Source organism: Cajanus cajan, chromosome 4 (genome assembly GCF_000230855.2).
Source record: "Cajanus cajan strain Asha chromosome 4, NIPB_CcT2T_4, whole genome shotgun sequence".
Lineage (NCBI taxonomy): Eukaryota > Viridiplantae > Streptophyta > Magnoliopsida > Fabales > Fabaceae > Cajanus > Cajanus cajan.
The window spans coordinates 73,984,253-73,998,800 of NC_138520.1; the positions used below are offsets into that span (position 1 = coordinate 73,984,253).

General features: G+C 29.6%; 1 protein-coding gene across 8 annotated transcripts; it reads left to right on the forward strand.

Moving 5' to 3' along the window:
• The first annotated feature begins 4,049 nt into the window (after nucleotides 1-4,049).
• LOC145956960 (zinc finger BED domain-containing protein RICESLEEPER 2-like) lies at nucleotides 4,050-11,143 on the forward strand. 8 transcript variants are annotated; one of them, XM_083073038.1, is made up of 10 exons: nucleotides 4,050-4,429; nucleotides 5,460-7,807; nucleotides 7,891-8,032; nucleotides 8,135-8,453; nucleotides 8,816-8,902; nucleotides 9,040-9,171; nucleotides 9,328-9,529; nucleotides 9,603-9,821; nucleotides 10,004-10,114; nucleotides 10,916-11,143. In XM_083073038.1, the coding sequence occupies exon 2, from the start codon at nucleotides 5,462-5,464 to the stop codon at nucleotides 7,664-7,666; it is 2,205 nt and encodes a 734-aa protein (XP_082929164.1). In that variant the 5' UTR covers nucleotides 4,050-4,429; nucleotides 5,460-5,461; the 3' UTR covers nucleotides 7,667-7,807; nucleotides 7,891-8,032; nucleotides 8,135-8,453; nucleotides 8,816-8,902; nucleotides 9,040-9,171; nucleotides 9,328-9,529; nucleotides 9,603-9,821; nucleotides 10,004-10,114; nucleotides 10,916-11,143. The 8 variants fall into 8 exon arrangements, with proteins under 8 accessions (XP_082929164.1, XP_082929163.1, XP_082929162.1 ...); XM_083073037.1 differs by having other exon boundaries at nucleotides 4,051-7,807; nucleotides 10,882-11,143; XM_083073036.1 differs by having other exon boundaries at nucleotides 4,051-7,807.
• Nucleotides 11,144-14,548: the final 3,405 nt, after the last annotated feature.

Consider the following 14,548-nt stretch of genomic DNA (forward strand, 5'->3'; position numbering starts at 1 on the left):
AACCATACAAGGAATGCAATTGAACAGTCAAAAAACAAAATAGAAAATATTCATAAAGTGTCTGTTTCTATAGACATACACCAAACAAAGGATTGAGGGTCAATCCTTCTACCCAAAATTTATTCCCACACCCCCAAGTGAGATTTCCCACTCCCCCTTACCTTGATGACCAAAAGTCGAAGCACGATAGAATCTAGTTGTTCCTTTTCTCACGGTTCTCCTTATTCTTCAGAAGCATATAAGAGAGAAAATAATGAGAGTCAAGAGATGGTTTTCGTAAAAATGAATTAACTCCCTTGTAACTTTTCCTAACTCCTTATTCTTAATTAATAAATAAAAAAAAATAATAATAAAATATAATTTAATAAATGTCCAAGATATCTTTCCTTCCCTCTTATAAAATAATTAATATAATTAAAATACAACCTTCACTTTTAATCAAATAATATAAGCATCATAAGATAAAATACATTTCATAAAATTACCTTCATAATACTAATTAAAATTATAAATCATGAAATCATGTCTTAGCATAAAAATATAATTTATATAAAAAATTAAATAATATCCAAAATTCTAAATAAATACATTAAATATCAAAATAATTTCTAAAATATAACTTACAAAATCTGGGGTGTTACAACTATTGTTAGGGCAGAAGGGTTTGGGTGTGGGCCTACCATGGCCTTGACTTGCATCACCAATTCACATATGGAGTTAGCCCACCCACTACCCTCCAAGTACCACGCACCCTCCAATATCTAGTCAAATGTTACATCTCTAACTAGGTACCTTACTCAAATTGGTCATTCAACCATGACATGAATCGATTACTTCCATGCTGCCCACACAGTACTAAGGGATTCAACTTTAAGAAAATAACTTTCAACTTATCACTTTAGTACTATGTATCTCAACATAGGACATATATCTTCACCATATGTCCCCAACTTTACAACAATAGACATCTTTGTAAATCTTTACAACAATACTCATCTTTCATTCAGCTTTTCAACAATAGTCATCTTGATAACTTTAAAACAACTTAATGTAACTTAACAACTTTTAATTAACTTTCATAAGCAACTCTAACAACTCACACCCAAAGGCTCAACCAATTCAAGGAAAACAAGGAAATGAAGCTTCTTTAACCTCGAATCCGCAAACTCCGAGGTTTTGGGCTAGACGAGAACTTCGGGGAAGAACCATGTCCTACCACGGAATGAACGAGGAAGAAGAAGCTTGTAGAGAAGAAGAGAAATGCAAATAGCTTCTGTGCAAAGGAGAAGAAGAAGAAGAAGAATCTCGCACCCACTGTTCACCGACTCCACTAAGAGCTTCAACCTTGAGAAAGAACAACAATGGATAGTTTAGAAAATGAGATAGTGAAGAAAAAGAAAGGGAAAATAGAGAATGAGAAAGAAAAGGGGTTCAGGCATTACAAACATGATGTAATATTAATAATTAAAATTTAGACAAAAATAAGTAAATATTTTTTTAATTCATTATGGATTTATTTAAAATTTAAATAACAATATGATGTAATAAATATATAAAGGAGACAACTTTTTGAAACTACTTTTCCTAAAAAAATTTATCATAAAATTATATATAATCTAAAAAATAAAATGAAAATATTTTCCACAAAATTATATTTTAACTAAAAGATAAAATATTAATGTAAAAAAATTTACGTAAAAAAGTTGAATATATATATATATATATATATATATATATATATATTCCAGAAATTTTTATAAGGTTATATTAAAAAATATTTATATAAATATTAAAATTATTAAAAAGTTGAATACGTAAAAATACTGTTAAAAAATTCTTCATAAAAATTTATAAAGTAATATTAATAATTAAAAAAGAAAATATTAAAATATTAAAATTATTAATAAAATTAATAATAGAAGTTTTTAATATAAATATTGTTGTAATATTAAAAAAATGTACATTCAAAACATGTTCTATTATTCTTTTCATCTTCTATAAGTTAAGGCTTTATTGTATTAAAATATAAAATGGGAGAGGTTTAGTGACACTTTATTGTTCATTATTAATGCTTTAATGGGGTATAAGTCATATGACTGTGTTAACTGCTCTAAAAAATATTCCTATTTAAATGAGAAAGTTGATTGAATTTTCTTCGATATTTTTTTTATTGACTTACTTGAGAAGTGAGTAAGAGCAAAGGTCAATATTTTATTTTCTTCTTTTTTATCCTCCATTCTTTTATGCTTTAAGAATATATATGACATTAATTTTATGGATTTTTTTTAATGAGTTTCGTGTTATAAAATTCGATTCATAGGCAAGAGATACAAAAATTATTCTTTAACAGCTAAACATTTCTTGGAAAAGGTTGAAGACTTTGAATTTGAAGTAAATTAAATCTTTTGATAAAATCTGTTTTGAAATCAATTACTACAATTCTATGGAACTTTAGAAGAAATAAAAGTTAGATTAAAATTATAATAAATATATATTTTTCATATTTTGATTATTTGGACGTCTTTTACATATATCTTTTGGATATGAAATATGAATTATAATGAAAACATAAATAGTAATACACGTTAGAAATCTGTCGACAATACAACATCCATCTCAAGATTCCTTTACCATTTCTCTTATTTATTTATTTTTTTAATGTTAATTTATTTCTTGTTTAAATTTCATTGTGGTTTCATTTATATCATATCAAGAAAATTTGTCCATTGCAATCTAGTTCTTATTAATAACAAATTCCTTAAATAGCATATTTAAATATATAACTAATATTTTAGTCTATATAATACATATATTAAATATTTATTATATGTAACTAAAATTTATAACAAATTATATATACAAATAAATATTATATTTAAATATATAAATTATATTTAAAATTGTATAAATAAATACTTTTAAATATATAAATTATATTTTAAGTTAATAATAAATAATTTATATTATAGTATAATATTATTATTATTATTATTTATTGATAATTTATTTTAAAAATATTAAAATTTAACTTATAAATAATTATGATAAATAAAAATTTTATTAAAAAAAAGAAGTTAAAAATATTTTTAAAAATCTTCTCATTAAAGAAGTCTTTAAAAATACTTTCGTATAAATAAAAATTTCATATTTAATATATAGGAATTGATGTGTAAAGAGAAGCATATTTATTTATTTTTATCAGTTATTTATCCTGTCAAATATTTATCAATTATTTGTTATGTTATTTTTACGTACATTATTTTTTTTATAGTTATACAATAAGTAAAATACTCTTCTTCATAGACTATTTTTTTCCCTAATAACAAAAGCAAAAAAACTGTACAAGAATTGTGTTCCTACATATAAATTACAAGTTATGCGTTGACCTTTATTTACTAGTGATTTATGATGACTTTTTCTTTTCCTTTTTTTAAACAAATTTTATAAAACATCTCCCGCGGTTTTAAAGTCAACATATAGTTATTTAGTTTATTTTATTTTTGATGATATAGTTATTGCTATTCATACATTCCGCAAAAGCAGCTTTGTGTCCTTTCAGCCATAAAGATAATTCCAAAAGGGAATGAGACCCCCTGCGGCCCTGCCGTTTTATAATGAATTGTTACAATTTATATCATATATCAAAATTTATTAAATCTATTTTTAAAAGATAAATTTCTTAATTATTTAATAAAATAATTCAAAGAATGGGATAGATGGAATTCATTTCAGAACTGTAGATGATCTAAATAAATACTTTGAATTTAGGTTCACCAAACACCACCGAATATTAATTGCTGGCTAACTAGTAACTGCGTACATATTACCGAAAATTAAATAAGTAAGCTGTCCTTAACATTTATTGTATATTTTGTTTGCACCCTTATATCACATATATGACAAATACTGTGCTAAAAGTTTCAATCATTTCATACTATATAATATTCCTTAATATTTATTGTCCAATATGTTTGCACTAGGCGTGAGCATAAATTCCGGCTCCGACTGAATCCGAACTGTCCGCATCTAAGTTTTTTTATGCGGCCGGTTTTTTGCGGTTTTTCGGTTTTTCGGGTTGGTTAGAGTCGGGTTATTATGGGTTTTGTTGGTCGGGTTCGGATTAAAAATTTGAACCCGTGGATATCCATACCCGACCGACCCAAAACACTTAAAAGGTGTATATTTATTCTTTTAGCATCGCGAGCGAGAGAAAGGAAAACTAAACCCTAGCCGCTGCTCACGAAAGACGAAACCTTCTCTTCTTGTGCTCAAAAACCTAGCCGCCGCCGCTCACACAAACTACAAATCCTAACGCCGCGAGAGTAGTCATGTGAACCCTAGCACGGTTCATTCATCTCCTTCTGCCACTGGATACTCCTCTCTGTCTACTGCCAATCTGCTTGTCTCCTTCTAACATCGCGAAGAACAGGTTTGTTCGTTTTCTTCCTCTCCTGTATCATTATTAAATCTTCAATAGTTCATACAGTATTTTTGTTTGCACTGATATTTTCTTTTGTAACTGACCAATCTGAAGGCGCCGTCGTAGTTCTATTATATTCTTGTGTGTTTGTATATCTGATTTTGTAACTGACCTACATCTAATGTTCATTATTTCAAGCTTCTTCATCATAATGGCAAAGTTTGTTTACACTTTTGAACCTTTCTACGCAATTTTCTGTCCCCTCGGTACTTTTGGTTAGTAAAGTTGCCCCTGTTTTGACATATTTATTCAAACATCAAACTAGTACCTTTGCAACATATGACTCTACATGTATGCACCTAAAAAGGAAGCAAAAAAATATTGCAATTTAATGTTTGCTCATGATATGAAGCTAATTATGACTAGTTTTTTGGAATTCTATATTTCATATGAGAGTTTGCTAGTTTCTTCACTTGCAAAGGAATTAATTATGGTATGGTTACCAGTTAAACAATCCTAAAATCTGAATCTGAGTTTCCTGCTCCTATTATTATTTGATGTTTCTTGAGATTACTAATCAACAATAGAAACAATTTCATTCATTATTTCTGTTAAGCATAGGCAAAATAAAAGCATTTTTACAATTTCTGATGCATTACTCAACACTCACAAGGCACAAAAGAAAGAAAAACATAAAAAGAAGATAAAAATCTTAAATTTAAAAGATTCAGGTACTTACTGTTTATCATGTTATGATTTTTTTTAATAATTGATTTGTGTTTTATTTTGAAAATTCTTATGTTAACTATTTGTGTTAAACTTATTTATTTATAAACACGTGTTTCACTTATTTAGTTAAATTAAAAATTTTGTAATTGTTTACATTAGTTTATATCTATTTTATGTATTTTTTTTTGTTTTTGCTAATACTGTATGACATTTTAAATCATGAATTCAAGTTTATAACTCTAAAATAACAAATTAAAAGTTGTTAAAATACCATAAACACTTAAAAATTACCTATGACTTCATTATACAGTAATGGAGCAGTCTAGTCAATTCGAAGAGGTTGCAAATCCCACCATGACTGAACCAGCAGCATCAAGAGGTGATGGTGGTGGTGCACAACCTATTGGACAACCAACAGTTATAGCTGAAGCTGTAGAAACTAATCCTACTGCTACCCTCCCAATTAATACAAGAAAGAGGAAATTAAATGCAAGTGGGTCTCAAAAAACCTCTATAGTTTGGGAACATTTCAAAACAATATCTGAAAATGAATCTAAGGAGAAAATGGCTGAATGTAATCATTGTGGTAAACGATATAGGTGTGATCCAAAGATACATGGCACATCAAGTTTACTTAACCACATAGGAAAATGTCCTAAATATCCAAATGCTATTATTAATGACCCCAACCAAACATCCCTTACCTTGAAGAGAGATGTGAGCGGTTTGACAGTTGTAAGCCAAAGATACAATGTTGAAGCTTGTAGGAGGGCATTAATTGTCTTTATTATTTTAGATGAACAACCTTTTAGGGTGGTTGAGGGTGAGGGTTTTAAGCACTTTTGTAGACAGTTACAACCACAATTTATTGTACCATCAAGACATACAATAGCAAGGCTTTGTTTTCAATTTTATATGGATGAAAAGCATAAGCTAAAGGCTTTCTTTAAGTCAAATTGTGCTAGGGTAGCTCTCACTACTGACTGTTGGACGTCTATTCAAAATTTAAACTATTTGGCACTCACAACACATTTTATAGATAATGATTGGAAATATCAGAAAAGAATCATTAGTTTCTCAATAGTTCCTAACCACAAAGGGGAGACCATAGGAAAGAAAGTTGAGGAGGTATTAAAGGAATGGGGTTTGAGAAATGTGTCTACAATTACAGTTGACAATGCTTCAGCCAATGATGTGGCTGTAACATATTTGAAAAAAAGATTCAAGAATATGGGAGGATTAGTAATGGATGGTCAATTTTTTCATATGAGGTGTTGTGCCCATATACTAAATCTAGTAGTGAATGATGGTTTAAAAGATGTGCACAATTCAATTGCAAATATTCGGACAGCTGTTAGATTTGTAAGGTCTTCACCCCAAAGATTGGCTAAGTTCAAAGAGTGTGTTGAATTTTCAAAAATTGAATGTAAAAAATTGTTATGTCTTGATGTTCCCACAAGATGGAATTCCACATATATGATGTTAGATGCTGCTGAAAAATTTCAAGTTGCCTTTGAAAAGCTTGAGTTTGAAGACTCAAGTTATCTAGAGGTTTTTGGGATAGCTGGTCCCCCAACTACAATTGATTGGGAGAATGTTCGAGCATTTTTAAAATTTTTGAAAATTTTCTATGAGGCCACTAAGGTTTTCTCTACATCATCACATGTCAGCTTACATGTTGCATTTCATCAACTGTCATCCATTTATTTTGAACTTAAGCAATCAGCTATGAATCTGAACACTATTTTGGCCATGATGGGTTTTAATATGAAGCAAAAGTATGACAAATATTGGGGTGATATAAATAACATCAATCAACTGCTGTATTTTGGAGTTATTTTTGACCCTCGTTACAAATTTGAATTTGTGGATTGGTCATTTAAAGAAATGTATTCAGATGATGCAAATTTTGCTGAAAATTTGTCCACTTCTTTGAAAGAAAATTTGTTCCACATGTATAATTGGTACAAGACAGATTATGAGAAACAAAATGAATCTGCACAATCCTCTCAAGATTCAGCATTTTCTGTTTCTCATAGTGAAACTTCTGTCTTTGTTGAAAATCCATCATATTTGGCTAGGAAAGATGCTTTTAAGAAGCACTTGAGGGAAAAAAATTCTATTGATAGAAAAAATGAACTTGAAAGGTATTTAAATGAAACTTGTATAGATGCTGATGACACATTTGACATTCTTGTTTGGTGGAAACAAAATTCTTCAAGGTTTCCTATACTATCAAAAATGGTTAGAGATGTTTTAGCCACCCCAGTTTCTACAGTTGCTTCGGAAAGTGCATTTAGTACAGGGGGTAGAGTTTTAGATGCTTTTAGAAGCTCTTTAAACCCACAAATGGCAGAGGCACTAATTTGTGCTCAAAATTGGGTGAGGTCAACTACAACCCAATTCAAAGATCTTAATATCAATGAAGAGTTTGAAATTTCAGAAAAGATTGTTACAGGTATCATAATATTCTTTTGCTATGAAAATTATTTAATATTTGTGTTGTACATGAGTTAACTATCTTATTTTTAAATCTATTGTAGAGTTTCAGGTAATTTTAGGAAGTGTTAATGAAGTTCAAGGAGGAGATGGATCGAGTGTCATAGTTGGTCCATCATCTCAATCACAGCCATTGCTGTGATTGGTCATACTTAAGATGTTTGTAATTTAAATGAACTTTTTTTATATTTTATTTAGTAATTTATGCTTTTTATGTTTCTTGCTAATTTTTTTTTTTCCAGATTGACCTTTTTGCTATTTTGAAGCCATTTGTTATAGACATGGCTATTGTTGTTCCTTTTGGAGAATTTGTCATAAATGATCCCTATGACACTTATTTTGCTATCAATGTTAATGTTTATTTGCAACTTGGGTCTTTTTTAGGTAACTTTTTAAATAGTTTTTTCAATTGTGTTTTTAAAAATAGCAACAAAATTTTATAAATATGATTTTGCTGATGTGTACATAAATGTCTATTTTTTTCAGGTATTTTGCTATTACACCTAGTGCTCCTGGTCTTGCCCAACAGTTTTTGTTTTCCACCTAAAAAGTTACAAGGTTATTGATCAGAAATGAAGAGAAATGAGGAATTTCACTTCTAGGATCACATGCTATGTTTTCCACCTGCCACTAAAAACTAGCCATGCCTGGAATTTCTTATGCTGGGGAGCATTGAACCAGCCATGGGAGGAGGTTTTGCTTGCTTCCTGTTACTGTACTCACTTCTGTGCTATATGAGACCATGACTCCTCTTTTTTATCCCTCCCTACCATTATTGTTATAACATAATACTTAAGGCTAGAAGGTCAACATTCTTTCTTCTCTTTGTATTTTGTTTACGCTTCTGGATTTTAAACATAGGATGAATATAATATAATAGGTTATATAATGTAAAAGTGAAGGAAAATCTTGAACCTTGCTATTTGTCGGAAAGATCGTGATGGTTTTTTGTTTTAACTTGGATGAATTATTTTTGATGTTTGGATTTTGTCAGTTACACTACTGGATTAATTTTTTTATGTGACACAGTTCTTTCTTAAATTAGCAAACATCATAATTGTCAAGCTGTACTGAAGTTACTATCTTGCCTTATTTCCCATTCTATTGAACCTCTTTTTTAATGGCAAAGAACATTAAATTGATGAAGAACTAACTTTATTTTGGCAGGTTTTCCATTTCATTTATACATATGCCATGATTGTTGATATTTGTCCCTTCACTCTTGATGAGTTTGTTCAAGCATTTCATGATAAGGTAATTTGTCATCTTTGACTCATGCTTATATCTTGGATTCATTTCTGTTTTTCTGTTTAATTTTAATCTTATCAGAGTCGTGTCAAATTGTAAGTAGCATCCAACATGTCTCTCACTTTACTGCATGTGTTTTCCAGGACTCAATGTTACTTGGCAAGATTCATGTTGCCCTTCTCACACTTCTTCTATCTGACATTGAAGTGGAGCTTACTGATGAGTTTTCACCTCATTTAAATAAATCATGTAACTTTCTTGCATTGCTTCACTCGGTGAGTTACTGAGTTTCCTTACCCCCTGTTTCGAGGTTGTGAATTATTACATACTGCTTGTTTTCTATATTTAATATAGGAATGACTAGCGATTTAACATTTATCTATTTTAGCTGAAGTACTAATTCTGTGTTAATTTTAATAATGATTTGGCAGGTCGAAAATCAAGAATATTCCCTGGACTTCTGGAGAAGATCTCTAAATTCTCTTACTTGGATTGAAATACTCCTTCAGGTGCTGGTTGCTTCTGGATTTGGTTCAAAACAAGGTTCCTTACGTAGAGAGGTCCTTAGCAAGGTATTTCAAAGTCCAAACATGCCTATTCTAGATCTGGCAATCTGACTTTCACTGGCAAACTGTGAGTCTAACTTTGTACTGTGTAATAATGCTTTTGTTATTTTTCTTATTGCCTGATTTATTCATTTAATTAGGTACCTTCATGGAAACATGCTCACTGGTCCAATACCTCCTGAACTTGGCAATATGTCAAAATTGAGCTACCTATGAGTTGACCCACATGACCCGTATCACCATTTTCCTGTGTTTTCTGTATGTATTCACCGAGTATAACTTTTCACACAATTGAATGACAATCTCCTAGTGGGTAAAATTCCAAATGAATTTGGGAAGCTTGAACATCTTTTTGAACTGTGAGTGTTAGTGCATGTTTGGTTCCGCATTCATGATCCATGTTTTAGCAAGAATCAAATCAAAATTGATGCTAAAGCAACTAATTGTTGCTTCCACTGATGTGAATCCAAACATGCATTTTTTGGATTTGGCTATTGTTTGATGCATGTTTGTTTGTTTGTTGTTGTTGTTATGTGGGCAGAGTGACAGTCATAATTTGAAGTACATGGGCATTGATGCCCTTGGTCGGTTGATAAAGTTGAGTCCACATATTGCAGAACAGCACCAATTGGCCGTCATTGACTGCTTAGAGGTGAGGAAGAGAGATATTCATCATAAAGATGAATGTGTTGTAAATTTTGATAAAGTTGAAACCATTTAGCTTTGGTGTAGATCATTCGATGCTTGTTTCACTTCATATTTTCATATTCAGTCTGCAAGTGCAAACCAAATGATGATCAGTGTTGTCGAATCTATGTTGTTTTTGTGCTGGTATTGTAGACCATTCACCTTGGTTGAATTCCATGTTGTAGAAATTCTTTGAGAAGAGGCGACATGCATTATGGCAAGAGAATGAAATAATGTTTGTCAGTGCATAAAGAAACTTAATTAAACCATAAGGCTATTGTGATTCTTGCACCAGTTGTTATAGAGACAGTAACATGTATTACAAAGTCTGGTTTCAGGATTCAGTTTAATTAAAGTTTCTTCTTCGAACAAGTCTAAATCTTTACTTTCATTAATGTAGAGCTGTTGATATTTTTCTAAGTTCAATGCTGGTTTGTGCAATGGTATATCACATACAATCTGTTAAATGGGAGAGTAAAATTTATTTTCCTTGTAAGTTTTACAGATTCATGATTATATGGATGCTTATTGTTTTAATCTGGCTCTACTGATTTGTCATTCAACAATCTGTCTGGACAGGCTCTAGTGCTTTGCCTGGTTGATGGAAAGGCTGATGTGTACTCACTTTTCATGCCCTTTCAATGATTTTGATTTATAATGTAATTTGTATCACATGATCCATATATCATATAATTTTAAAGTTACTGATTATTTCCTTGCTGCTTTACTTAGAACTAAGTGCAGCATAACTTTTTTCATGATTTAGATTGGGATGGACAAGGACTCTTCCTTATGGATGCTGCCATGCATGAATACAGATCTCATAAGTTCACTTAGCAAAAGGGGAATCTTCAATGTACAAGAATTACTAGACATTCCCAAAGCAACATTGCAAACTGTAACTGCAAATTTTCCATTTGCAAATTTTCCATCTTCAAGATTGTATCAGCTTATTGGATTTATTAGTTTATGAATTTATGGTTTGCTTTATTTTTATCCTCTGTTCCTACTATAGTTTTCGTTGACTCTGTCCATATATTTTTGGAAATCATCACTATTTCTCTTATTAAGGATTTGAATTCAATCTAAACTATTTAATGTTTAATTTGACTTTTAAAACATGAAATGGAAATATTTTTAATGTTAATAGTTGTAGTCAATTTTTTCTCTTCTGTACTTTTAGAACTAGTTGAGTACTCTTGTTTCAATTGACTATTTGAAACTGAAAAAACAAAAACCTGAAAAAAGATTATAACAAAAATAAGGCCCAACTCTACTGGTTTAAATAGTTGAGAAAAAAAAGAAAAAAAATGTAGGTCCAGCCCAAATTAGTTAAATAGTTGTTTAGATTTTGAAAAAAATAACAAATAAAAATATTGGGCCCAATATGGCCCAATCCGACTAACCCGATCCAACTAACCCAAGACCCGAAAACCCGAACCCGACAAACCCGAAACACTGTTCATGGTCGAAAATGGGCCTTTTTTTTTTTATCGGTTTAGATTGGAGTTAATATTTTCAACCCGATTTCGTCCGAACCCGACCCGTGCTCAGGCCTAGTTTGCACCCATCAACCAGCTTATGTTTCCAATCTTGTGTGGATCGGTAGTTCTTGGGAAAGATGAGTTAATAAATATTTTATATTAATATTATAATTATAAATAATAATAAAAACAATGATTTGCACCCTAATATGACATATTCACAAATACCGTTAGGGATGGCAGTGGGGCTCCATGGGGGCGGGTAATAGTAAATCCGTCCCCGTCCCGCTGTATGAAAATTAGTCTCATACCCACCCCATATCCACGCGGGTATCCATTAAGCGGGTATCCATGAATTTCTTGAATACCCACAAATATCCATGGATATTTATAAATTTTTTAAGAAATTAAAAAAATTATATTACAAATAATTTTAAATTTATATTTAATGTCAATGAAATATTAAAAATAAAAATTCAATGTTAATTTTGAATTTGTATTTAACGTTAATTCGGTTGAAATAATAATAAAAATGTAAGATAATCAATAACTTAAAATACATCAATCTTACACAAGTAAGGGAAAGTCTCATATCACAAAGTTACAATAATTCAATCTCATAATTCCAAACGTAACTAAACAACTTAAAATACATAAATCTTATTGGTCCAATCAAAGCTAGAAAATTAATCAAATTACATCCAATATAATTCTATGGAAAGAAAATAAGATGACAGTGTAGTTTTAGGGTTATGTGGTATAAGGATAATTAGGATATTTAATAAATATTATTAAACGGGTACCCACGGGTATGAATATCATCATACCCGCCCCCGCCCCATTTATAAACGGGTAAAAAATTATCCGTCCCCATTATCCGCGGGTAGGGATGGTAAATATACCCGTACCCGCGGGTAATATCCGAACCCGTCCCGACTTTGACGGGAAATACCCGGTTTGACCGGATACGGGTACGGGTACAGGTACGGGTAAAACCCGATACTTTAAATCGGGTACGGGTACGGGTACGAGTATGTACTTACCCGCCCCGTACCCGTACCCATCCCCGTTTACATTTTTAATTTAATATCCACTTTCAATTTAATTATATTAAGAAATTTTAATATTTTTTTATGTGTGATTATTTATTATAAAATGAGATAGAGAAATAACTTAATTATAATTATAATATAATAAAAAAAATTTTAAAAATATCATATTTTTTTATAAAAAATAAAAAATAAAAAAATTGACGGGTATGGGTACGAGTACGAGTATACCCGATACCCGACGGGGACGGGGATGGGGATGAAATCACATACCTGACGGGTACGACGACGGGGACGGGGATGAGTTTAACTCGCGGGGACGGGGACGGGTATCATGAAACCCGTACCCGCCTAGCCCCGTTGCCATCCCTATCCGCGGGTATCCAATTAGCCTATCCATTTATTATCCGTAGCGGATTTTACCCACAGATACCCGCGGGTGCGGGTATTTTTGTCATCCTAAATACCGTGCTAAAAAATCATTCATTTCACATCATATAACATGTCTTACGTACCTTTTAGCGAAATTCAAAATAAATTAAATATGTTATTTAAAAGAAGTGACATTATTAGAATTTTTCTTTTTACATGCGATTTCTCATGTGAATTTCACATAAAAATTCATAAGAAATGTGATTGTTTCAAATTTTTTAACAAAATTTTAACTCCAGATAATATCTATGTGGATAATACTCCCTCCATTTTTTATTAATAATCATTTTGACATTATTTTTTTCTTTTTTTATTGTCATTTTTCTAAAACTTATGACTTATTAAATTTTTTTTAAATTTTTATCCTTGATAATTAATGTGTATTTTTTGAACAATATGTTTATTCATTTCTAATGTACCTATTTTTTCTCCAACTACCCAAAGGATATAACAAAAAAGTAAGTAATTGAAAAGCTAAAATATCAATCATTTTCTTAATTTTTGTACATAAACCTTAAATGTCAAACAAAAAAAATGGAGAGAGTATATTTTTGTGAATGCAATTGATGACCTTTTGAAATTTTAGAATGTAGGTTATAGATCTAACTCAATCTACAAGATTAAGTTGCAAGGTGAGTGTTGTCTCTAGTTATATATTCTTTAATTGTCTTATTTCTAATCAACGTGAAACATAAGATTTTCTTTAAAAATTAATTAGATCATGTCTATAGAAATAAAATTAATTCAATGAACTACACAATTATATTAACTCTTAAAATATTTAATATTAAAAAAACAATATTTTTTTATTAAATAATTTTATTTTAAAAACTATCATTAATTTAAAACTCATTTATCATTAATCTATACATTTAATTAAAATAAATGTTGAATTAATTAATATTTTAAATTTAAACTAATTTTTATGAAATATTTATAAACAATTTAGTAAAAAAGTAGATACTTTTAATTTTAAAATTTTATGAATTATCATTCAATTAAAACTCATTATCATTAATATTTATCATATATGTTTACAAAATTTATATATTTAATTTAAAATTATAATTAATTATAATGATATATTTATAAATAATTTAGTAAAACAATATCTTTTAATTAAAACTTTAATTATTAAATTTATAAATTTAAATATTTTTAAATTTTTCTCGTGGATTAAAATTGGCAGAAAAATTCAAAAGAAAAATTATTTACAAAAATTTTCTACCATTTATTATAATATTGATAAATATTACTTGTGAATTTATTTTTGTAAGAAATCCACAAAAAATAAAATAAAATTTCTATCACATTTTTTTTATAAATTTTTACCATAAAAAAATTCTATGATCATCAAAATTGTAGTAAAATTTGCAAAAATTTCTTGTAGATTATTTTTCATAAAAAAATTATTAGAAATTTCTGTAAATTATT